Consider the following 26,847-nt stretch of genomic DNA (forward strand, 5'->3'; position numbering starts at 1 on the left):
GCCTGCAGGTGAGAGGGGAGCGAGGGGGCGGCCGGGGCGCTGCGCCGCCGGGGGTTGGCCTGGCTGCGTTGGAGGCTCTGCTTTGGGGGAAAAATGTAAAAATCAGCTCACGCACGGAGTTGTACGCCCTCCTGGCTGCCCAGCCGTGTGCCTCCCAGGTCTGTGCGCGGCGCCCCGCGGCGTGGCCTTGGTTTCGCTGTTTGGCGCCGCGCTGTCCGCCCCCTGCCGCCTCTGCAGGCGTCGGGTGAGGCTGCGGAGCCGCATGAGAACGCGGGCTGAGCGGTGCTGCTTCGTGCTTGCGAGTTGAAAGGGGCCCTGTGAGGATCGGAGCCCGCACCTGGGGTGGAGCACCCTGATCTGAAGGCAGTGTTAAATTATTTGGAAAGCAACGCTCCTTGTCAAAAAACAAACCTAAAAGCACAAAGTTCCAAGCGCGGGTCGAGGAATTGATACTTAATGGTAAGAACAGCCATGTTGAGACAGACCAGAGACCTTCAAAGTTGGGTCCTGATCCTGAAAGCAGCTGCCTTAGCATTTTATTTATACACGTGTGGTTTGGAGGAAATTAGCACTGCTAACAGCGGTCGTGCTTTAATTAAGTTATATATAGGTGTGTTGGCAAGTGGTTGGGGAAGATGAGAACACAGTAAGCACAAAGATGCTCCTCTCACCAGTATCCAGCCACCTAGTTATTTAAATCTCAGCAAATCACTTTATCGATGTCTCACCTAATACCCCTTGACAGATGTCTGGTTTTGAAACTTGTCCAGTATTTTCGTGATCAGGTCAAAGCAGATAACTTATTCTTGGCATGAATTGGCAATGACACCTGCAAATGTCAGCTTAAAACAAGTGTACTCATGCTCTCATAGTAATCTGATCTGTTCCTCTCTATGTAAGCAGATCTCTAGAATTCTGAGTTTATTGGGGTTTGTACAGGAATGTTGCAATAACCACAGTTAAAATTTGGACTATAGGCAGGAATATAGGAGGTACAGATAGGGAAAATAAATGTTGTGAGGAAAGCTGAAAATTTAAGCAGTAAACTGGTAGTGAGAATCTAAAGTGATATTCAAGTTAGTAAAGGCAGTCAAGCTGGAGACCTGATGGGCATAGTGGAGGGCTAGCCCACAGGAATAAAGAAAAGGGATAGTAAGGGAAGTCAAGCACACTGAGCTTGAGTTGACAGAGACTCTCACAAGGTGGCATCAAATAGATAAGCTGCAGTTTTAACTTTGGAGAGCAGCATAGAATGGAAAGGTAAACGTTACTTGTGTCAAAGGAACCCGCTGAGTTTTGGAGGACCACAAACTTGAGCATAGTTTCTATGATATGCAGAGAATTATATATGCTAGACTGAGTGTTAAGGGTACAATCTCAGAAGGCTGAAAATAAGTCAGAACAGTAGTCTTAAATTAATGAACAAACTTTGCAGAAGTGACCTAAGAGTGACCCTTTTTCCACTTCATTAGGCTCATCGGTGTTCACGTGAAACTTAGTTGGCCTCCTAGTAGTCATAGATGCTTATCCATGCTGCAGGAAGAATCAATGTCTAGAGTAACTCAAAGAACTGAGACAATTAACTTCTATCTGTATTCCCATATAGAGAGCTGAGTTTATTGCCTTTTTTTTTTCTTTTTGATGTTTTGAAATGTGATAGCATTGCTTAAGGAGGATATTTCCCACTGATTTAATGACAGTACAACTAGCAATTTAAAAGTAACATTTCTGTCAGAAAATGCATCTGTTTAGTAAACAACTGAGAATATTATGATTGACAGTTTTAAAGGTCTCCTAAAACTAATTTTAAACTTGCATGGTTGTTAGCTATACTGAACAAGTACCCTGCTCCTCTTATTATGTATGGTGGTGTTCTTCCCAGGCATACTCTGCTGACAACTCTCTGTTGAAATGCGTCAGGTGATTGCTTTTCACATTTATCAGGCAACTATACTACTATGCCATTTGTTCATTAATGAATTCTCTTTGCTTAATAGTGAGTTCCCATTCAATTCTGTAACTCCTTTCATTTCCTTCCATCCCTCCATGTCCTTTGGAGTTTATTCCCCATATTCTATCAAGTTTTCCCAAAAGAGCTTCAGTTCTTCATTGGAGTTTAATATCAAGGCTGTAGTAGACTAAAAGATATATAGATTTTTCAGAATGTCCTTAAGTTCCTTAACATTTCTACAAAATTACCTGCTTCCCTTATCCCCAAAGAATACTTCACTATATTGCTTAGATATTGTTGGAATAGTTGGCGTTACATGAACCTAAGGCACTACCTGTGCTTGCAATATCTGTCTGTCCTCCTGGGCCTACAAGGCAGCAACTGAAGCAGAACTGAAAAGGTGGAGGGAGACAGACGTTGATGATTAAGAGACGGCTTCAAGGTATTGAACTGAAGTGATCAGGGCATCATCTCGGCTTGGAGTGTGGGAGAAAATTACAGTAGAATAAAGACATTGCTGTGGAACTCCGTAGGAATTTTGTACTGAAACAAGCTAATAAGCTCCAAACAATATAATTAAGAATTGACACAGGACTGTATATGTAAATTAAGTCTTTTCTCATTCTTTATATGTCTGTTTTAACTTTTCTCCATGAACATATTCTAGTTACCAATATGTTTAATGTAAAATTTTATTTTGCATTATATGAAGCATTAGGTATTAAACTCATAACAATTTTCTTTTATTCTCTATTGACTGACTTGTTTCTTTTGGGTTTTCCATCATTTTATTTAGAAAGTCAATAAAATGAACTCTTTCAATGAAAGTCTTTTAATGCTTTTGAGTGTGGTTTGGATAAGACAATTAAATAGCTTCCAGTCTGTGCTCATAGAGGTGCATATAATGAGGACACATCCAGGTTACCCCAGCAATGCACATTGAGGTAGTTGCTACAACAGAATCTGAGTTTCTGTGAAAAACGTGAGTAAACGCCTTGGAATTAAAAAGTGAAGTTGAGCTTCTACTGTTTTATAGACTAACTTTGTGCAGGATGTCATCAGATGAGGAGAAAAGCACAAGTCCAGTTTTACCGAAAGACTCAGTTCGGGGCAGTTCTGTTTCTTCAGATCTTCAGGTAGGAAAGAAGCAACCTCATCTGGTTCACTGTTACAACATTTTATTTGGAAATGTGTAATTATGAGGATATCTAACAAAATTTTCATCTCTATTATGTTTTAGTTGGGCAGTAAAGTAAATGTTGGTGAATGCAGCGAATTAGACAAAAGTAAAATGTGAGATTAAAATATATTCATTTGGATTCCTTTGTGCATTTCCCAAGAAATTTCAATTTCTGTGAATTCACATCTAACCTTAAGAGATTAATCAATGATCATTACAAGTAAAATAATATACCTTCCTTATCTTCTTTCTAGTATCAGTTTTTATATGTTAAGTTTTAACAAGAGGCATACATTTGACAAAGTAGGGTATAAACCCGGTATTTCTGAGGGATGAAGTGTAGCTACATGAGGTTTCTTACATGATGGAAGGAAATGCATGTATATTCATTTGTTTCCTGCATAAAATATGTCAAAATATGCCAGAGCTGTAATATGCATAGGGGTGTGTTTTTCTGGGCTCAATATCCTTTTCAAAGGATGCAGAGATACTGGATGAAAGCCGTCCTATCCTCTCAAAAGCAGTAACTTTTCATCCTTAATTTTTTAATAGTTGGTTATTACTATTTGAGTACTTTGTGGATTTTTTTTTTCTTAGCTAGTGTTCTGTCCAAAAATGGTTTATTTTGGCAATAGGAAGTTTTGCTGGTTGCCTTGTATAAATGTAGCTCTAATTCTGTCACCTGGTGGAATGGGCACATACAGCTGAAGCATCATTAAATTATTTTTTCCTCCTGACTTTGTCCCTTTTAAACTAACTCTTTGTGGGTAATTCATATCTGTAGTTCATATGCTTCTCTGTTTGTGGTCATATCTCATAGGTAAGTTTTCTTGATCTGTATTCATCAATCATAATTCATAGTGTTTCCAATGAGTTTTGTCATTGGAAAACAGGATAAAGTCATTGTGCAACAAATTCTGAAAGACCAGAATCTTCTTATGTAATGGGGTTGTCTGAGAGGCTCTAAGTTTAACTTGTAGAGAATGATAAAGCAGAGTGGTATTATTGAATGGCCACTTTGCTACTGAGTACATTTCTAGTCTGTCAGCGATTTAGTTCTCACATGCAGCACTCTTACTGCAGTGAACTGGATTTGAAAAGGATTTGGGTTTGCTGAAGATGTGATTATTGCTGTAAATCTCAGCAGCTGCCTAATTTCAGTTGGATGACTTGTTTTTAGATGTTTCTGTGAATTTTAAATACTACTTCTATCTTTGTTTACCCAAGTATATTTACAAATCTGTCTTTATCTGAATGATAAATACATAACATAGGCTATAAATGGCTCCTGTAACTCAACACAAATGAAATGGCACACGGAACTAAATTCTGTGGGAAGATTTCACTATTCTAAAATAAGAACACTGAGATCATATCGCAGACCATTTCTTTGTCTTATATTCGTCTAATTGCAGTTTGCAGGACTGATATTTTTCTTTCAAGTTTCAGATTACAATTGGGATACTGTATTTTCTTTTATATTTGTGTTCAACTTCATTTCATCAGTGTTGCAGTATTGTAATTCACAAGTATTTATTGTCAAATTTTTCACTGGATGCTGCCTACTAAAATTGTCTGCTGGTGCATAGAGCATATTTGTGTACGTAGTGGATTATTTGAGTTTTATTAAGTTTTAGAACTTGAAAGACTAAATAAATCTCCTGCCTTAACTTGATTTCTTTATTTTGCTCAGAATGTCTGTAGTAAGATAGACTGTGAGCTAGTGTTTAAATTCAGCGATTCTAAATGATTGACTTTCACACTTGACATGTTATCGTCTTTGTTGAATTGGGAAAGAATTAGTTTTAAGTTGCTCTTTGGTCAGAATGTTCTAACATCTTCTGCATAATATATAATTTATTTTAGAAGGTTAAGGTTAACAAAACTAGCTAAATTTATTTAACTAAGTTAAATAATATATTGGCTTTTTTAGTCTGCTGAATTTTAGCTGTAGAGAATTTTATAAAGATCCATTTTGTTCCTGGATAAATAACTTATCTGAAGTTACCTGTTTTCTTCTGGCATCTCAAAGAATCTAAACTGTCCATTTTTAGAAAACTACAGATGTGTACTGGAAGTGGTAGAATCAGTAGTGTGTGTGGATAGAATATTTTAAGATATTCTTCATAAACTTGATCTTAAAACATTTGAATGCACTGAAGTCATTGGAGCAGTAAAACGCAACTTCAGTTGAACTAAGTAATTTTGTAAATTTTAATAGCAGGGCTTAATACCAAGGTTTTGTTTTGTTTTGTTGTAACCTATCTCTGTCATTTCATTGACCTGTTAAGAGCGACTTGGTTTTGAGTATGAGCTCATGCACTGCAGGATGGCTTATGTTAGGGCATCAAGAGCAATTTTTAATGACTACATGTCATTAAAAACAATTTGATCATCTTTTGCTCTTCATGTAGCAAGGGATGTAAAAGGTTGTACCTTGTAGCAAGGAGTTTAGGTAAGTACATAGTAAAGGTGCATAATAAGCATGGCCTAACTACTAATGCGTGTCACCTTCATACTATAAGATGTAGCATTATCTTACAATTAACATGTGGTTTTCAGGATTATTATCCAATTCTTACTCATGGTAAGAATGTATATTGAAAAGTACTGCATTGTAAAGTAAGCCAGTTTATGTCTTGGTTTTGATCTGGTTTTATTTGTTTATGCTACATTTTTTCACTTTTAACTTAATTTATCTTTCATGAGTTAAATCTTAAAAAAAAAAGAAAAGAAAAAAAAGATAACCGTGTTGATTTGTGACATTTTTTCTCTTTTACACAGAATGCTTTTGTGATACTTCCTCTACAAATACATAGCATATCTTTTTGATATTGTATAGCTTCATATACAATGTGAAATTATTTAGACTTCTAATTTTGACATGATAGACTAGAAGATGTGATGTGGAATTCTGAAAGGATTCTGCTAAAATGTATAAAACCTAGCTTCTTAAAATGGTCCCTAGTTAGTTGAACTGACTTAAATGTAAGGGTTACGCTTAAAGTTTATAAACCTTGTGTAGATTCAACAACACATTGTACCTTAAACTGATTGTTTCCACTCTAACTTTCCCCAGCTTGAAGACAAAAATAGTTTTTCAATTTACAGTTTGTTTCAGACATTGGAACTCTTTAGGATCCTGATTAGAGTTAGTAAAATAGTATTGAGTGAAGGAGAAAATACAGCTGGTGGACTGGTTTAATACTTTCTAATTGGCTTTTTTTTTTTTTCCAGTGTTTAATTAATAACACTGATGGGAACGGATTTTACAATTAAGCTAAATAAAAATACAATATATTTAATATTACTAATAAATTAATGGATAATCAGGTATCTTTTGATGATTGCTGTCAAAGAAATTGTAAAGCCAATTATAATGTTACAGAATGTGAAATGTGACTGCTCAGTAGCATCTTTGTCATTGCTTTAAAAATATGTACTTTTTTTTAATCTTCTGCAGTAATAGCAATGCTCAAAAATAGCATCAGGTGATTAATAGCTTACATGATATGGAACTATTTATATTCTTTTTGTTCATATTTAAAGTTCTTATTATATTTTTTTTGCTAGATCGGCATCTAACAAAATCTTAAGATATAACTATTTACTTATTTGTGCTTAGTTGTAAACAATGTGTTGCAGAAAACAAAGCAAGAGAAAAATAAATTATTATAACTGGTATAGCTCAATTCTAAATGGAAAACAGCTCACTTTTGCACCTTTAAGGGAAATCTTAGCATTCACCCTAATATGAAGATACGAAGAATTGTCTAAACCCATTTTTACTTCTTCCTACATGTAGCCATTTTTTAGGAATGTAGTTGTAGCTTTATAATTGTTTGTCATCACTTTGTGACAGGATGAGTATGAAGAGCTGCTTCGTTATGCTGTAGTGACTCCAAAGTTTGAACAGTGTTTCCCGAAGTGGTCAGAACCTGTCTCCGACCTGAGAGCAGGTGGCCGATTTCCAGGTGTAACAGATGATGCCATATACTGTAAGACTCCAGGTAATACCTGCAAAGCTGCGGGTTAAGCTTACAAATTCAACAATACAGCTTTTTAAATTTAAGTTTCTTATGGTTTCTGTTTTAAAAGAATACACAACTCATGTATATTTTGCACAAGAAGAAATTTATGAATCTTATACTCACTGAAGGGTTCTCTCTGACATAGGTTTCAGGTGACAGTATTGATGTAGTGACAGTTCTCAATGTTCCCAACTATGGCACATAGGTTAAAATAAATGTAAAATAAAATATAGGTTTAAAAAAAATAATAAATTTAACATAGGTGGTGTAATAATGCAGAACAGGGTGCCCTTGCTTCATAGTTTGTCAGGTCACAACTGTTTTTGCTAATACTTGCACTGCTGTGATAGATAAATTAGTATTTAAAGTAAGATTGTTTTGAAATGTTAGCTGAAAAGGGCTTTGTGGAATCACTACTCATGTCACTATGTGAATGTCATTCTTGTTCTTTTAGTTCAGCCACTCTATTCTAATTTTACTTTATTACTTGGCATTCAGGGATGAGTAAACTTAATGTCTTGTGATGCATTACTAACACTGATATTTCTGGTTATATGTTATTTGTTTCTGTCACAAGTATTTAGCTTAAAGAACTTTTGTTAATTTAACTTCAAAAGAAACACTAAATAATCATTTCTGTTTTTGCTTTAATTTATTAACTTTCAAAATCAGGAAAAACTTGAGTTTCTGTTGTTCAGAAGGTCTGTCACTTTATCACAAAAATACTTGTCTACATTTTTCTGTTCACTCCTTTTTTGGAACCTTGAGACTTGAGAGCAGATTTTCCTCTACATTTTAGAGGATTGTGGGGTATAAAATGGTAGATGATTTTACAGATAGACTCCAAGTAGTTTTGAAGTGATATGTAAACCTGGTGCTAATTGGCTTCATTGGAGTAAATGTTGTTTGTGGCTACAGCTAATGTATGAGAACTGGCTGTGCTGATCAGAGCTAAATAATTCTGATGGCAGGAATTTACTAGTGTAGCAAAGGACAATCCAGACACTGAAAGATGTTTATTTTATACTTTCGTAATAGAAATAGCCATGACTAAAAACTAAATACATCTTTTGAAGTTGTGTGTTGTCTTTTTGTTGTGTATTAAGCTGTTAAAGCAAGGATTAAAGTGAGGATGGCAGTATTGGTTACGTTTTGTGGTAGAATTAGCGAAAGGTAACTCTTAAGCAGTCTTATGATTTGCACAGCCAAAGATCATTTTGTGGCTACTGTCAAGAGTCCAGTAGTTTCTGATAAGGTTCTTTTAGATATTCCGCAGAAGGAAGCTTTGGTTTTAATAGCAGTCCACTCACCTGAAGATACTAGGTGTTACACAGAGTCTTGATTTAGCAGAGTGATACAGCAATATACTGAAATCGTAACACAAGTACAGCATAGAAATTGTAATATATGGTTAGATCAAAATACAAACGTGATTCCTGTTACTGGTATCTTCACTCCCTGTCGTGACACTGGCTATCCCCAAGTCACTGGGGAGGAAGATGTGGGTTAAAGCCAACTCAGGCTCTTCAGAGATACTTTAACGTTTGCTCAGTGTTTATACTCAGTATAAGGTTGAGCACCCTCTATGCTTCTCCCATGCTTATATGGCTAGCACAGTTGGAGTACATTCCTACTTCTTGATTAACTAAGGCCACTTAAACAACCAGTTGATCCATTGAGCTAATATAGCCATTCATCAAAATAAAAGAAGGGGAAAAAAAAAGAAAAAAAGGCCACCTTCAGTCCTTCCCAGTGCTGAGATGTGTTCAGGTTTCTTTACAATGGCTGTGGTTACTGCTTCTAACAGGGTTACTTCCCTGAGCTTCATGAACACATTACTGTGCCCATCTCCTCTGAACTAGTTTCCATCGTAGTGGTATGTTGCTGAGTAACAAGAGCAGATTGGAAGGATACAATCTACAATCACAAAATACAAAATAAATATCTTTATTTTCAAACTGAAAAATTTGATTTAAAAACAGTAAAGGAGGAACTCCTGATCTGCTCACGCTGAGGCAAGAAAAATATTTTAATAGCCCCCATGATGCTTCCATTAACAGTGCACTATTACAATTTGTAGTGCTATACCACTTTAACAAAACATGTTTGCCATTCAAAATGGCTCTTCTTCCTCTCAGTCTGGGAGAGAAAGGTCTTATTTCCTTGAAACAGAGCTTGAAACCATCTAGTTGTAGAAAGAAAGTTACATTTTTATTTGAACTTCTAAAGTTATCTGACTATCGTCTGTCTAACTCTTATGTAGAACCTAGCTTGGAAACCTACTCCAGGGAACCTACTTTGGCAGGGGGTTTGGACCTGAAGATCTCTTGAGGTCCCTTCCAACCCCTACAGTTCAGTGATTTTGTGATTCTGTGTTGGATCAAGGTTTTCCCTTATTAGGGTGCTGTTTGCCACAGTTTTAATGGCCTTAGAACACCATTTGTTTTCAGATACTGATGGATGACACAAGATGACCAGTGAAAACATAGCCAAATTCATGTTAAATATTATAGTTCTGGTACTGGTACATCAACATGTTGTTCCAAAGGACAGTTGATTTTTTTTGCGTGTGTGTGTAGCTCCGTTTTTGCATTTGGCATCACTACTTTTTCCTACTAAAAATCAGTCTCCTTGAAATTTATTCTTTCCCTGTCATGTTCTAATGCTGTTGCTGTATTAAAAAGCAAAATAATGTTATTTGCATAATGTTCATTAACTTTTTAAAACAAAATGAAGGTCTGTTCTGTAATGTTGACCTAAAAGTTTTCACTTACACAAAGCTATTCAAACTTGCATTTTCTAACAGCTTTTCCATGTGATGTTGGTATTGAGACCAACAGTTGCCAATATCATGTGATGCCTTCTGAAAAAGTTGTTTGTGTTTCTTTGGTCTCTTTTTGACTTTTTCCTCAGGTTTTTAAAACTGAAGTTAATGTTCCTACTCTGATTGTAGAATTCCAGTTATTGGTAACCTATATTTGTTACAGTAAATTTAATTATGCATGTGTTCACTAAAAGCTTCCAGTTAAATAAGAAAAATAATTGGAATAAAATATTCTACACTATTCAATCCAATGTCCAAATGCTTTTAAACCTTGAAACTAAATTTTAATTTCCTGTTCTCATTATCAGATTAGTTAATTAAGTTTGAAGAAGAGGAAGAGTGGAGCAATAAATTCTTTGTAGCAAAGATATGTAATGATGACTCATACCCAAACAGTGGGAAAATTCCTTCTCTTCAGTCTACCAGTCCTCAGTATTGATCCATTAATACTCAGACTATTTTTTTAAAATACCTGTATTTTAACAAATCGCTACCATTAGCCTGTGCCAGGTAATAACAGATAGTGAGAATATCTGAAATCATCTGAAAAAGTAAATGGCTTCTGTGGCATATTTTGCTTGTCAAGAGAAAGAAGTACTTTTAAATTATTTTTTAAGGAAAAAAAAAGCTTCCCCCCATAGTGAAGAAACAGGTAGAAATTCACGTTGAGAATAGGAGAAATTTGCTTTTAATTTGTTCTTTTATGTCCAGAAATATCTTGACTGTTAAATCTCTTGACTGTTGTACATGGTATCTTTCAAAGACTAACCCTGAATAGGAGCTTCATTAAAATAGTAGGAAGCTTACCTTGCTAAGAATATCTACCAAGCATTCTCAATATCAGTTTTAGTGAAACTCTCAAAAATGTATTTTTTCCAGTCTGACAAAGAATTGGTAAATCTTTGCCTTATTCTGATTTTTTTTTTCTATTGTTTTGATGAATACAAATGATCTAATAATTTATGGGGAGAGTGAAATGAGCTGGGGAACTGAAAACTTACTTTTTTTTACTCCATGAGAACTTGATTCAAAGCCTACATTAGGAAAAAGCTGTCCATTTAAGCATTCAGGAGTTGGATTGAATAAAAGCCATACAATCCCTTAGGTATGTAACTGATTATGATGTTTGAAAATCTCTAACACTATCTTAAGATCACATACATGTACCTATTATAATGTTATATACTTTCTTCTCTGAGTACACCTCTCCCCCCTGAAATGTAGTATTTCAGTTCTACATGCCACCTAGTATTCCAAACATTTGCATATACTAGCAGAAAAAGTTAATCTGTAGTATGCATCTGAAGCATAAAACTTCAGGTGTTGGCAGTTTTTATAATGCAGGTTCCTAAGAAGTTCATTTGACCTGGGTCAATGATGAAAATCCTGTGTTGCTTTTTTACAAGTCCTAATGCTGAATCTGGCTAAACTCCAAATAAATTCTTCTTGATTCACTGAATAATTGTATTTTTCAATTTGTTATGCAAGTGCAAGAGGACAGAGTTCCAGTCACAAGTTCTGGAACACCTGGTGTTCCAGAAGGCATTTTTAGTAAATTAATCTAAAAGGTGCTGAGTAGTTGTCATTCAATATGAAGTCAAGAGTAAGCTAAGTACAGCGTATCTATATTAAAATAAATAAAATTGAATTTTATTATTATTTTTATTTTTTTTTTGCATTTGAATGCTGCTTCCATGATAGTCTGTCAGATCTTATTAATGAGGCCAGGAAAAGGCCAGATAATAGAGCAGCACAGGAAAAAAAGACCACTAGTATGGGGATAACAGACATCTGGAAAAACTACTAATTTTATTACCTCACTATAAGGAAGAAGACAGTCTAGAGATTTGTTGGAGCAAATGCATGTGGGGATTATTTCTTGAAGTACATGCCATATATTTTTATATTTATTATATTTGAATGGCTCTATGTACTTGATAACCTATAGCACACTAACTGAATGGATTAATGCAATGAAGTGTAAGGAATAGAGGTGACAGAAGGAGAGCTTTAAAAGTAAGAATAAATCTATATACAACTAGAAAATTGTGATGATAGTGGAAGGCCAGTGTAGATTACATGAGATAATCATACAAACATGTAAGAAATACACCCAGTGGATTCAGGGTAAGGTACATCCTGTGGTAAAATGAAAACAAATGGAAGCCAAGTCAGGACAATCAGTATATATAGGGAGGAAAGGTAGGAAAAAAGGAAGAAAAGTGATGAACTTTCAGTGCTACGATCTAAGCTTTGTATCCTGTTTTTATTGGTTACGTTCTGTTTCCTTGTAAATACGTTGGAAACTGCTGTGTACATTGGATTTCTTTTAGTCCAAGCTGATAATAACAATTTAAAAAAGAAACCTTCGTGCTTTTTACAACAACATCACAACTGAAAGAACACAATGACACACAATAATCAGAACAACTGGTGAAGGACAAAACTAGGAATCTGTGATCAAAGTAACACTGCCAAATATTTTATACTGTGAAACACCGGTCTGATTCTTCATCACTGAAACTAGATGATCCAGGGTTACTTAATGCTTCTGTCTAGAATGTCATATTTCTTAGAGACAGTTACAAGCAACGAATACTCAAACTTTGCCATTACCTAAGCAATACTCCCCATTTGCAGCATAAATAATTGCAAAAAGCTAGACCCAGATCTTCCTATACTGTTATTATTGGGATTGTGTTTATAGACTTAAGCTTATGTAATGGGTTAGAGAATTTAGTCTACAGGAATAGTGTGTGAGATGGAGCTTCTTTAGCTCAAGCTGATTGTACCTTACCTTGGAAGAATCTGTGAAAAGCAGTTGCAATGGCTTTTGTATCACAGTTCATTTCCCTTATGCTTTGGAGCTCAAGTGTTACAGTTGCAACTCCAGACTACTTAATGGGAGTGAAAATGAGCCAGACAGGTCTTCTATCCTCATTTCCTTTGAGGGAACTAACACCGACAGTGATCTTGGGATCAGCCTTGACTGGAGTTAAATTGGAAACACATTTCCAGTGTCTACTGAAAATCCTGCTTTGTGATGAACTGTTAAACTTATCTTTGATGGCTTGTAACAACAAATAATGTCATACACCATAAAAACAGCTGTAATGGCAATACTCATTTTCAAAAATGAACACCAAAATTTTGAGGGGTTCCTCTCTCTTTGAAAGAAGGAAATCATTCTTTTGAAATACTGCTTTATTTTTATTAACACCAGGAATCTGCTAATCACAATCCTTTCAAGTTTTTTATACAACTGTTAACTCTACTAACATTTCTTTCTGTATGGATCAACTAAATACTTTCATTTTCTGTGTTTACATAAGTATGAATTTATTTAGTCTTAGCCCACTTTTAAATCTGTTGCAACTCAACCCCTGCCCATTAGCTTCTGGGGGTGTGTTAATTTCTGTTGTAGTGGTACCTAGTCACACTAACAGAAAGTGAGGCCTAACTGAATAAAGCATTATATAAATTCATATTAGATATTTCCCTTCTTAAATAGTTCGAAATACAAATAGATGAGCACATCAAAGGCTGTAAGAGGAATAGTACAAAGAGTTGAATTATGTACTAAGTCTGAACTGGGGAGAAGGTTGTGGTTGCAGGTACGTGCCACCATTAAAATACACCTATGGTTTGCTGTTACAAATGCACAACAGAATGGTACTGTCTTCGCGAGTTTACAGTCTCATTATGGAAAATGGCAAAAGCTTTTAGATTTCTGACCTTGGATGTTAACCAAAAAGGAATCCATGTTGAGAGTTTTTGTTTCTTGCAGTGCTTTTTTTTTTTTTTTTTTTCCATCTTGGTACTTCCTGTCATCATCCTCTTTAACATGAAATGACATTCAAAGATTCTGTGTAAGGGAGCAGTAGTTATAATTGGATTACTGTTACAATGTAACTGTTGGCTTAAATATGCCTGTGTCTTGAAGGCATGGATTTGAATTAGGTTCTATTTGGTGTACATGAGGAAAAGAGGTTTCTGATGTTTTAAATGTTTGGGGTTCTTTTGTTTGTTTGTTTATGCCTGGCTTCTGACTTACATCCAGAATGCAGATCAGTCAGCCTTCCCAGAGTACTGATCCTTATTCTCTGTTTCATTTTTAGACCTTATGTCAGTAAAGGAGCCTTCTGAGGCCAATATGGATCGGCTTTGTCCTGTTTCAGAAGAGACATCTTCACAAGGATCCACAGATATTCCAAGAGAAATCAATGAAACTACAACAACTGAATTAACTGTACCTGATGAAAAAATAACTCAAATAGAAAATATACTTGATCTCTGGAGTGGCAGTCTGAAGGTATTTATTTTGTATCGATTCCTTAAAAATAAAATACAGATGTCAGTGTGCTGTCATAGAATGCGTAGGGAAAGCTGTAGTGTGATAGCATTACAAAATGCTGGTTTTCTTTGTGGTTTTAGTTCTTTTGGTTTTGCATATTATATGTAAGCACTAGGCTGTTTTATTACAAACACTGTAACTTCAAAAAAAAGTTTGGATTAACTTTCTATATTAGGGATGTTCAGTTGTTGTCATTCAATAGTTGTCTGGTAATGTTTATAGGCATGAACAGCCTGCAAGATAGAGGCATCACTGCATAGATTCATGCCTTCTTAACTGCAGAGTGTGTTAAGATTAAAAGATTGGGGAGGAGAGAAGTTTACTAACTTCACTATTGTCATGCCTTTAACTTTTCAGACAAATGTTCTGACTGAATTGAGAAAATGGAGGCTGAATTTTATCGAACATCACAAGCTTCAAATGAGACAAGAAAAAGAGAAACATGCTGCACATGTGAGACAATTAACCAATCAGATGGAAAACTTGAAAGAATTGCTACATACGTATGAAATCTCTATAGGAAGAAAAGATGAGGTAGTATTTCAATTTCATAGATCAAATCGTCCTCTTTAAAAAAAAAAAAAAAGTACACCAACTTAATGGCAATATCTGTTTGAACAACAATTCTTGCAACTAGTAACAGAGAAGTAAATAATATATTTAGATAGTGTAGTGAAAAAATGAATCATTGTTGCTAATAATCTACTAACAATGGAAATTTAACATGTAAGTAAATATTTTACATGGTTTGCATTTTAAACCTAGTGTCTATTGTTGTTAACTTATGATGTGAAGATCACAAATCTATTATGGTCGATCACATGTCTATTATAGTCTTGACTGAAATTGTATGAAATTCTGCATTGAAACTTAGGAATTTTGTACTATTAGTCAGATAACCGCATTCATTTCAGAGTAATTTTTGAGTATTGTTTGTTTATCAGTGTGTGTTCAATGATAGCATAAATATTGCTCTTCAAAACTTTTATGCGGTAGTTAAAATACCTTTAAATTGAATTTACTCCCAGGAGTCCCAAGAATTTGTCACTGTTACCCACAGGAATTGCTCAGAAGTGACTGATGGCAGAATCTAGCTTAAGAGATTAGCAAAAAAATGTACAGAAATGCTGAATGATTTGATATCCCATTTACATCATGCCTAATTTTTAATCAGGGAATCTCAGCTACTTTTGTTATTTATATGAGTTGGTAGTAGTAGTCCCCAGCTGAATTCTCTGCCCCGTAGATCAATGTACCTCAGATTTTTTGGTAGCTTTAGTCTTATGTGGGATCTTTCTCGAGATCTTTGAAGCTGTAAGTTTTAGTAGTTTAACTGTTTTAACTTCTGTTAAGTTTAACCATTGTTAATTTGATTTTTCTATTTCTGAGCAACTATTTAGCTTGCTTATTCTATTCAGAAAGTTAAATAAATTTTCTGCAGGTAAGCTATTTCTTTACACTTCCATTAACAGTACACTAAAGCAAACAATAATACCAATAGTTCCTGGTGCATCAAAATTCTCCTTGCAAATTAATGATTCTTCTGACCTTATGCTACAATAATGTATGATTGTAAGGAGATGAACAGAAGCTCGCAGATGTAGCATGAAATAACAAGTCAAATAAACTTATCGTATAATTAAAGAGTAAGTGTATTAAGTGCTGCAGAATTTCAGTGAGAGTTGAATGTTATTCCTGATTTGAACTCTAATTGTTGTTTCCTACTTGGTTAGAGTAAGGGGAAGATTTAGTAAAAAGCTGCTGCTAAAAGTAAATGCTTTAAGTGAAAATAACTGATGTAGAAAGTATGTTCTATTTGACCGTACTAAGATCATAACTACTGAAATAATATTAATATTTTTGCAGGTCATTACTAACTTGACCCAAGCATTAGAGATGAAGAAGGAGAGAATAGAGTTAATGAGAAAATTTACATTGTGGCGGATTCAGCAACTTAAAGCCAAACAAGAGGTATGTGTGCAAAATAAAAATGTAATGAAAATGAAACCTTTGAACTCAAAAGTCAGAGTTGGTGCAGTTCCTGTTACAGCTGGAAGAAATGGCAGTGATTCTGTTTTGATGTCTTAGGCAATGTCAAAAATACAGTTTGAAAGCATCAATCCTTTTTAAAAAAATGCTGCTGTCAGAATACTCTCTGGGATCAGGAAAAAATCAAAATACACTTGTTTTCAATATTGGTTCCAATTACTGTTATCAGCTTGCAACAAATCGCTAGTATCTGCATTTTGAAGTAAGTGAGGAGGGAATCTTTCTAAATTTTAAACAAGTAACTTCTGAGCAATGAAATTGAAATTATTAAATAGAAAATGAAATTATTAAATACCACATCTTACATTTTGGGCACCCAATTTCACAGTTAAAACTTCAGTTGCCAAAACTTGAACTAGTTAAGAGATAGTCACATGTAAAATATGGGGCATTGTATCAGACATTGTAAACACCCTGCTAAACTAAGTATGACAGAAAATAAGGATCCCATGTCAAGACTGCAAACCTCTCCCAATCTAGACTGTTAAAAAGGACAAGTTGATATTCAAGCCCTTTGTGTAGTGGTATGTATTCTGGGTAGACTCAGGTTTATTGACACTGCTTTGTGTAACCTAGTTCACTGTGTTTTCCAATGCTGAGAACAGTAATGCTTCTCAACTTATGTGCAGGCGGAAACATTGAGATGTTGATGCAGTATGCCACAACGAAGCAGTACACAAACATGTCACTTGGTTATTCTTACTGTGGTCTATGTAATATGTGGCAAAACAGCCATCCCCAGTCTCTTAAGTACTTAAGTTTTTAACCGTACTTTAAACACGTGCAAATTTGCTCTATTTGTTTCCTAAGGAATATGCGAACAGAATAGCAGACAGACAATTCCAGGCAGCTTTGAAGAAGAAAGTATGGACAGCGTGGCGCTCTCTTAGTGAAGAAAGATGGAAAGAAAAAGTAGCAAAAGCCTGTCAGCTACGAGCAGAAGATGTCTGTGTTCAGCTCACCAATGATTATGAAGCCAAAATTGCAGAGGTAAAATGAGGTTTCTTTTTTCATTCCTCTACTCCTTCCCTCAATGCCTCACTCCCACTTTCTCAGAAAGCTTGAAAAAACTGATGACTTTCCAGCAAAGAAGAGCTCTCATATACAGGAAAAGACATAAGGAGATCTAGGATCTCTCCTATGGATGGTTGCCTTATATGATGTTTTTTCCCCAGCCTTTGATGTAAAATGTTGCTGATCTGTGCACACAGGTGAAGTAAATGGGACCATTACTGAAACAAGTTCTTAAAAAACTATTTGCCCACCAATAGGGATTATTCTTTTTTCCTAAGAATACACCGTTAGTATTTGCTATGCAGTTTGAGGCCTCACTAAAGAACAAAGTCGTAAGAGAAATACAAGACTATTATTATTTTTAATGACCATGCAGAATACAGTATTTTTTTTATAACAGACGTTCTGTTAAAGGCTGGTTTTCTCATCAGCTTGCCAGTTACACTTGTTGAAGAATTTTCAAAGGTTAAGGTAAAGGTAGGTTGTCAACATACACACTAGTGCTTGTTAAGTAAAAAGATGCATTTTTAAAGCATTTTCTAAGATGCATTTTCTATTTCAGAAATAAATTAAACCTAGAATTTTTAAGAACTCTTACCAAATGTGACTTACCAGCCACAGTTGCAATGAAATAATGTCCTTTGACTCTGGTACATACAGCTGTATGTACCATACTTGGAAAATTAAAGTTACAGTTCAGAAAATTCAGTTTCTGATAAGTGACTGAGTCATTCCAAACAGAATGAGTCATTTCAAACAGTGGGAGTTGTGTTTTGAAATAATATGAACCCTACCTGAGGATGATGAATTTTGGAAAATGCAACAAAGGGAAAAAGCAAAATCAGTAAGTAGTGAGTTACAAGATTAACTTGGTTTATCTTTTCTCAGTATTTTTAGTTATTTTCAAAGGCCAGAAAAGTGGGATTGCTGATGACAATTCACTTTATGCTTAAATAGTATTCTAACCCTCACTCTTTGGAGTGTTTTGGGAAACTAGATTCCTGAGGATATCTAGCTTTGCCAACATGCATAATTTCTGGAAGACAAAATCTGGCAAGATAAGTTTCTGCATAGTTGGTTAGGGTCTAGCAATCCTTTCAAAAGTGTTCTTTTTGTTGGTTTGCTCAAGTAGAAATAACATGCCGTAGTACAAGCAACTGACAGATAACTAGCTGTTTATCCCTGGCAAACGAGATATTCTGAAGTAAAAATGCTTCTCTTTGTAAACATAGTAAGTGACTTTTAAAGCTGATTGAGGAATTACGTTCATACCTTGCATTCAGAAGTACAAGACAGCTGTTTCCATATTCTTTTTTTGTAGCTAACTGCTACTTTGGAGCAAACAAAAGCTGAGATTCTGAGACTGCACAGTGAAAGAGAACAGTATGAAGATACCATGAAGAAAGCCTTCATGCGTGGCGTATGTGCTTTGAATCTGGAAGCAATGACCATGTTTCAGGGCAAGGACAGCAGGGGAGATCCCGGTCAGTATAAAAAGTAGCCCTGGTTTGGTAGTTCGTGGGTTTTGTTGTTATTGTTTGTTGTCTTGTTATTTCCTTTAAAGGATTCTCCTTTTTTTTCTTAAGTATGAGGACTTAATGGCAATACAGACTTTATCAAACTGTTATTGCTTTAAAAAGTCCCACTGAATATGTTAAGAAATACTTTGCTGAACTTCTCACTGCTAGAAGAGTAGAGCAGGTTTCCTTCATCAGGCCTTGCTCTGGGTGTGGTAACCTGCAACTGAAAAGCAGAACAAGAAGCTAGAGTTGGCAAGCTTCTTAGAATACTCTGGAAGATTACCAAGAATTCTGTCAGCACCCAGGTTATGGCAAAGGAAAATACTGCAAAACCCTGTTATGTTCTCTGGAATCTTAGTGTGCAACAAATATGCTTTTCCCAGACTTTTCTGTCTTTGTTCTTAATCTTGCCTGTTTATGCAAAAAGGGCAAGTAAGTCTCCTGGGTTCTGTATTTACTAGGAGTGCTGTGCTGGAACAGGAAAGACCAGTGTAGTCACAGCTGCACATTCGTAATGCTTCTGTAGCTATGCAGAAAAGAGCTGGACACCCCTACTGATGTAATAAATTTACACCTTCAAAATGAGACAGTGTACAGCATTAGAAGCATGATCTTAGTGGTGCAGCAGCCTACATCAAAGATTAATATCTCTGCCAGCAGATCTTCTGCTCCTGTATGTGTGTCTTAGCAACCAGCTATACTGGCAGCAGTTAATAGCCTTAGACAGGTAACTTCAGTTCCTAAGCTCTTAACAATCTTATACCAGAAGTTTCTGAAGTACTTCAGAGAAATTCCTCCTCACAAATCTTAGGGCCTAAATGTAGGTGTGAAGAAGAAGAAGAAAAAAAAATAAAGAAGATATAAGGCACTTATTTCAGTAGCTGTCAGATCCTGTTAAACATAAACAGTCTTTCTTCAATTGCTTAGGGAAATCAAGTATAACATTGGCTAAGTATGGTAGCTGTGTGCTAGTACAAACATAGGATCAGTATCTGAGGAATAGAATGAATGAATTCAGTATCTTCAAGGAGTCGTGAATAAAGTTTCAGGGCATTACCCAAGTACTCTACTTTTCTCTGTGTAGAAACAACCGCTCTCTCAAGTTTTATCTTACATTATTCATACAAAAATGTGTCTCACTACCAGTGGGTCTCACAGCTGATGATGAGTGGTGTGAAATAGGAAAGCCTTGTCTCTGTAAACTTGAGAAGAAAAGGGTAAGTGGGAAGGGAATAAAGAAAAATGAACTCTAGATGCTGTGACCAATCTCTGGGTTTCATGTATCAAACATTTTGCTTGATTTGGTATGATGCAGAAGTGGTACCTAGTGATTTTGCTGTATTGGACACTGCTGGAGCACCTGCACCCAGTTTTTCAGGTTTCCAGCATGATGCTGCGTAATCTTCTGTGGTCACTGTAGTATTTGCTCATGAGGCTTCGTAACACCTCATAGTCTCAGGTGTTCTTGGTCCCATGCCTGCCTTCTTCCATTGCTTCCTATACCATGCTCTTCCATGCCCCAGCCGTGCTAGTCTCTTTTTTTGTGGCAGCTAGGCAGTGCTTTTAATGAAGACAGTTACAGAATGATTTAACATAGTTGAATAACTGCTTACTTGCATTTCTGCTCAGGTATAACAAGACTGATGAGGACATCAGAGGGTTTAAAACATGAGAGAGATGATTATTCTGTTTTGTTCTAGTTTGTAATCTGTGGACCTTAAAAATGCTATGTGCCAGTCAATTATGCATTTATACAAACACTGCAGTGCCACCTATTGTCACTGCAAGTAAAAGCAGAATTTGACTCCTTAACAGATTTATCAGTAGGTTATTAACAGTATGCAAGTATTGCAACTTTAACGGGACCATAGCATTTGGAGTCAGTGTTGATGATCCAAAATCTGTGGCTGATTTAATTGTGGGTGATTTTTTTATTATTATTATTTAGAAGATTTTTAACTTGGAGCCACAAGAATTCACATTCTGTTACTACATAAATCAGATCAGATATGGTTTGTAAGTGGGCATTAGTCCTGTCTGCGTTTAAGTTTAAAGTGCATGTATATATGCATTATTTGTACAAAATGTGTATTATCGCATGTTTTCACTCGTGAAATCCTCAAGTATTGTACTGATTTAAGTACTTTACTTACTGTATTTGTCTTACTTAGTTTAAAAGAACAACAAAAAAGGAGCTGTCCCATGGTGTCACTCAGGTCCCTGGAATGAGCACAATTCCTAATACCATCATCTGCTTTAGAAATAGAGTAAAATAAAATATTTCTCTTTGTGTCCCTTAAGGAAGCTTGTATTCTAAAGGAAAAGGCTGAAACTGCTTGAAAAGATTCTGTGCTTAGGTCTGCAGATCTGATGTCCTCAAGATATCTGCACTGAGAGACAGAAGGCTGCTGCTTAGCCCACTCTCAATCTACATCCTAAACAGAGTTTGCACTTAATCAGGCTGACCCAGATTGAGGGGGAGATGAGGACTGTAGGGCACCCATAGAATCTCTCAATCCTACAGCCATGACATAGCCGGTATTGCAGCCATTGTCCATGCCGATGAGGTGGTTGCTGGGCATAATCTACAAAATTGCAGTACATTCTTGAGAAAGTTAAAATAACAGTTTGTGTTCCTGACAATGAATCTTCTTAAGGATCGTATGCCCTGCCAGAAGCTCAGTATGGCCTTTCCCTCCTTCACTGATTGCTCTCTGTTTGAACTAGCTTTTGGCCCTTCGTGTAAGGGCAGCTCTTTCACAATGGATTTAGTATTGGAAATCAGAATTCAGAACCTCAGTTCTTTGCACTGTAATGTGACAAGTGCACAAGAGTTGAGGCATAACACAGAAACAAGCCCCCTGAAAATACTTCTGAAAAGCTTCTGAAAAGAAGGGTCAAATACAGAAAGATTTATGTTTGTGTGTGTAGATAGATGTATCTATAGAGAACAGAGTGATCCTTTAATAAATTATACAGAAATCCCAGAAGAATAGTAAACTTTTTGCTGTGAGTTACGTCATTTCCCCTTAGGGTTTGCTAAATTATGTGTTGATCCCATTACTTTGTGTTTCAAATAATAGATATAGGAAGTAGGAGAGATGATAATGGTGCCATTGTTGCAGGAATACTACCTCCTTCACAATATAATCCCCCCTCACCACCACCTCCACCAGCATCTGCTCTTCAGATGGATGACTTGGTAAGTGTGTACCTGGAATAGAACTGTATTCACCAGTGGTGAAAACACACTTCCTGTGTTGGGGCCTGGGGCTTTTTGAAGATAAATATAATAGCCCATTAATTGGAGGAAATTGAACTCAGTCTAAGGATAAAAAGAAACCTGTGTGTATGTCCAGACTTCATCATATAATTGAAGTGATTAAGTCATGGTTGCTATGACTTGATATACTCACATTTAGCTGTTTTAATTTTAGAGAAAATGCATTAAGCTGCTGAAGAAAAGGTCACTATAACAAGCAGAATTTGCTCTCTAACATTCTTTCTGGGAAAAAAAAAAAGTTGTTAAACACCTGTTTGCCAAAGAAACTAAGCTTGCTGCCGTCTGGGGGAAAAAAAAAAAGGCAGGCTTCTCTCGAAACTTCTTTTTTAAAAATGCAATGTATATGGACTCTGAGGAAACTCCACTTACTGTCCTGCCATGTCAAATTATCCAGTAGCCTGAAAATTCTGGACATACACAAAGTCATGCTGAAGACATAGTGACTGTAAAATAATTCCGCACTAGGGTACAGGTTAGATTGGAGAAGACATGCTTGCCTATTTTCCCAATTTTCCATTCTAACAATATCAAATATTATTCACTCCGTTTCCTGCAATACTTGGACAAACATTTGAAACAAAAAAATTAAAAACAGTAATAAAACATTTGAAAAAAAATGTCTATCTGAGGAGTAAAATTGTATTTTGGGCAATGTTATACTTATTCTTTAAACTCTGATTTCATTCAGTTTTCTACCCATCTGGGTCATGCAAGCACTTCTCAGACCAGGCTAGATTCTGATTCTCCAGTAATCATCAGTAGCACAGCTGCAGGATCTGGGGTGACATCAACTCAAAAACTGGTAACCTGCTAAAATTAATTTGTTTTGTATTTTAAGACAATCACGATAAATTTTAGTTTAGATATTATTTTATTTCCACTTTTTTTCAGTGCAACACAAGTGTGTAGTCAACGAAGGCGCCATGGAGTTCACTTAGATGTATGAAGACACTAGCTTGTAAATGCTCATTTATGTTACAGAAAACCCAATTTTCTTAGGAGGAGTTTTAACTGATTTTAGAGCAAAGAAAAATAAGAACAACGAAGAACAAAATAGTGCATATGCACTTACATGTAGTGTAACAGGAACAACCGGTGTTTCATATGATACAGTGTTGTTCTTAAAAAAAAGAAAAAAAAAAAGAAAAAAAAAAAAAACTTGGCTTTTGCTAATCCTTTTAACTTGTCTCAAGGATCCTCTGCATTTATCTCCTTTTCTATTCCCATTGGATAATTTACTACTAGTCAATAGAGCAAGATGCAACATCTTATTGCATCTGCTGTCACTGCTAGAAGGATGGGCCAGGGTGACAGAAGTGCCTGCAGCTATCAGTAGAGCATGCAGCCAGTGAGCAAAGCTGAACTATGCATCCTGCTTGATTTTTGTCAGATTAGCCTTACTCCCCATAGTATAGTAGTCATTCACACTAAACACTTTCTCTGTGGGAAAAATACAGAATTAACCAGGTAGCAACCAGATGGTGCAAACTCAGTCCCATGTAACACAACTATATTACATGCAGTGTCCCATGTTCTGTTAGGCAAGTGGCTAGTAAAACTAGGTGGACATACGAAAGCACTGTAAATACTAGATTTACAAATGTTAGCAATTAATATATATATATATATTATTTTTTTTATAGCCCATGGCAAAAGTAATAACATCTGCTCAGCAGAAAGCAGGAAGAACAATCACTGCTCGAATCACAGGCCGATCTGATATGGGACAAAAACACAGAATTTGTGGTAGTTTAGCAGTGATGGGAGTTGCTCCACCCATGAGTTCAGTCATTGTTGAAAAACACCATCCAGTCACTCAGGTAAGTCAGAATTATGCTTGTAACAATATTCTGAATGCAACATACCTGGTAAAATTTTAAATAGAAATGACCAAGATGAAGAGACAATTAGACAAGGCTCAGATTTGAGGTCTGCTTAAAATAATGTGCAGTACTGTCTTTGGGCTGGGTAGAATGACTACAGAGTGAAGGGAGGAGAGGATGTAAACATTGCCACTTTATCTGCCTTGTTTCTTTATTAATTATTTCATAGGCAGAGTAGTTCTGGCAGTCCCTTTCTTGGCCAGATCTTCTGTGAGTTTTCATTGCAGCAGAGGGCTTATAAAAAAGATGGAGAGTAAATTTTTACTCAGGCAGATAGGACAAGAGGGAATGGATTTAAACTAAAGAGGGGAGATTGAGCTTAGAGGTTAGGATGAAATTCTTCATTTAGAGGGCAATAAGGCACTGGACAAAGTTGCCCAGGGAAGTTGTGGATGCCCCATCCCTGGAGGTTGTTCAGGACTAGGTTGGATGGGTCCAGTTTGCTCAAGTATTGCCAGACCTGATCCTCGTCCACCAAAGGTACATCTTCCTTGCTCCAGCCATTCAGCATGGCCTCTGGAACAGAATCACAGAATTTCTAGGTTGGAAGAGACCTCAAGATCATCGAGTCCAACCTCTGACCTAATGCTAGCAGTCCCCACTAAACCATATCCCTAAGCTCTACATCTAAACGTCTTTTGAAGAATTCCAGGGATGGTGACTCCACCACTTCCCTGGGCAGCCTGTTCCAGTGCCTCACAACCTTTTCAGTAAAGAAGTTCTTCCTAACATCTAACCTAAAACTCCCCTGGCTCAACTTAAGCCCATTCCCCCTCGTCCTGTCACCAGGCACGTGGGAGAACAGGCCAACCCCCACCTCGCTACAGCCTCCCTTGAGGTACCTATAGAGAGCGATAAGGTCACCCCTGAGCCTCCTCTTCTCCAGGCTGAACAAGCCCAGCTCCCTCAGCCGCTCCTCATAGGACTTGTTCTCCAGGCCCCTCACCAGCTTCGTCGCCCTTCTCTGGACCTGCTCAAGCACCTCCATGTCCTTCTTGTAGTGAGGGGCCCAAAACTGAACACAGTACTCGAGGTGCGGCCTCACCAGAGCCGAGTACAGGGGGACGATCACCTCCCTAGCCCTGCTGGTCACACTGTTTCTTATGCAAGCCAGGATGCTGTTGGCCTTCTTGGCCACCTGAGCACACTGCTGGCTCATATTCAGCCGACTATCCACCATCACTCCCAGGTCCTTCTCTGCCTGGCAGCTCTCCAACCATTCCTCTCCCAGCCTGTAGCTCTGCTTGGGGTTATTGCGCCCCAGGTGCAGGACCCAGCACTTGGCCTTGTTGAACTTCATGCAGTTGGCCTCAGCCCATCGGTGCAGCCTCTCCAGATCCTCCTGCAGAGCCTTCCTACCCTCAAGCAGATCGACACACGCACCTAACTTGGTGTCATCTGCAAACTTACTGAGGGTGCACTCGATGCCCTCCTCCAGATCATCGGTGAAGATATTAAAGAGGACCGGGAATTCCTGAAGGCCAGTCTTGCTGGTAAAGACTGAGGCAAAAAACACATTCTGTACCTCTGCATTTTCACTGTCCCAGGTAACCAGGTCTCCTCTTTCCTTAAGGAGAGGGCCCACATGTTTCCTAGTCTTCCTTCTGTACTGAGGTACTTGTAGAATCCCTTCTTGTTGCCTTTGATGTCTTTGGCATGATTCAATTCTGTCTGGGCGTTAGCTCAGAAGTTTAGCATTTTTCTTTGGGTTCTGAGAATTATCTGTTACAGATAAAGAGAACAAGCCTTTTTTCTTCCTTAAGTGAGCTTTTTTTTTTTTTTTTTTTTTTTTTAAGTGTATTTCAGCTTGAATTTAATCTAAGCTCACTTAAAGCTATTTTAGTGGATTTTTTTTATTTTTTTTTCAATGCCATTTGTTGTATCTGATTACTTTTCAGCAAACCATATCCCAAGCCACTGCTGCTAAATATCCTCGAACTGTGCTCCATTCTTCTGGTGCTACTACTGTGAGACCTGCAGGACAAGTTGGACGAATGCTTCAGAGCCAACCTCACACTAGTGTTCAGTCAATAAAAGTTGTTGACTGAGTGAAAATCCTTTACACTGGTGGGAGGTTTTATCAAGATACAATTAAAACCTCTTCCCAGTCCTTTCAAATTTGATGTAGCAAGGCCTAAAGTATGTATCATGTTTTTACCCTTAAAAAAAAAAGTGTTTATAGTAAGCATTCAGAGGGGGAAAATGACTTGAAATGTTGTTCTACCTCCCAACTATTTGAGAACTTATTTTATTAAGATAAACACTTTATTTAAATAATAAATAATCTTTTGCACACTTTTAAATAAAGGCTAAAATGTGATTTTTGTTTGGTCTGAAGTGTTTTTTTAACTTCCAGTGTTACTAACACTTACTTTTGAGTGTGAATTAGATTTATTATTCTTACATATGCTTTTACTAAATGTACTTGACATACGTATTTGAGTTACATTTGAGTATGCTACCATAGCATACTTAAATGAAGAATAACAGGGAAATGGCCTTCACAACCAGGATGTGGTTTAGGCCATGTGAGGTAACTAGAGTCCATCAAAATGTTAAGCATTTTCATTACTCAGGCATGTCACAGAATGTTGCAAGAGTTGATAGATACTTGTCAGGACATAAGAATTTGTAATTTAACTTGGATCCCTAATTCCAAATACTGTGGATTTACCAGCCTGCATCTCTCGTAATGCTCTGGAGCATGGTCAAAGCAGGTTGCATGTGAGAGGGTGCTTAGGTGTAAGACTAAGATACA

At 36.7% G+C, this 26,847-nt stretch overlaps 1 protein-coding gene across 1 annotated transcript; it reads left to right on the plus strand.

Moving 5' to 3' along the window:
- On the plus strand, positions 1–26,326 carry POC5 (POC5 centriolar protein). The gene is made up of 11 exons (XM_084304647.1): positions 1–8; positions 2,988–3,087; positions 6,994–7,141; positions 14,105–14,298; positions 14,698–14,874; positions 16,207–16,311; positions 17,200–17,379; positions 18,725–18,887; positions 22,007–22,125; positions 23,850–24,026; positions 25,988–26,326. Exons 2-11 carry the CDS (start codon positions 3,004–3,006, stop codon positions 26,135–26,137), a joined length of 1,497 nt encoding a protein of 498 aa, XP_084160773.1. The 5' UTR covers positions 1–8; positions 2,988–3,003; the 3' UTR covers positions 26,138–26,326.
- Positions 26,327–26,847: the final 521 nt, after the last annotated feature.

Source organism: Netta rufina (assembly GCF_964035555.1).
Source record: "Netta rufina genome assembly, chromosome: Z".
In the NCBI taxonomy this organism is placed as follows: domain Eukaryota; kingdom Metazoa; phylum Chordata; class Aves; order Anseriformes; family Anatidae; genus Netta; species Netta rufina.

Bases quoted from the DNA above. Each gene is read 5' to 3' on its own strand.
- POC5 (XM_084304647.1), top strand. From the start codon at position 3,004: ATGTCATCAGATGAGGAGAAAAGCACAAGTCCAGTTTTACCGAAAGAC. The intron at 7,142-14,104 runs GTAATACCTGCA...TTTCATTTTTAG, and splicing joins CATATACTGTAAGACTCCAG to ACCTTATGTCAGTAAAGGAG. The intron at 17,380-18,724 runs GTAAAATGAGGT...CTTTTTTTGTAG, and splicing joins ATGAAGCCAAAATTGCAGAG to CTAACTGCTACTTTGGAGCA.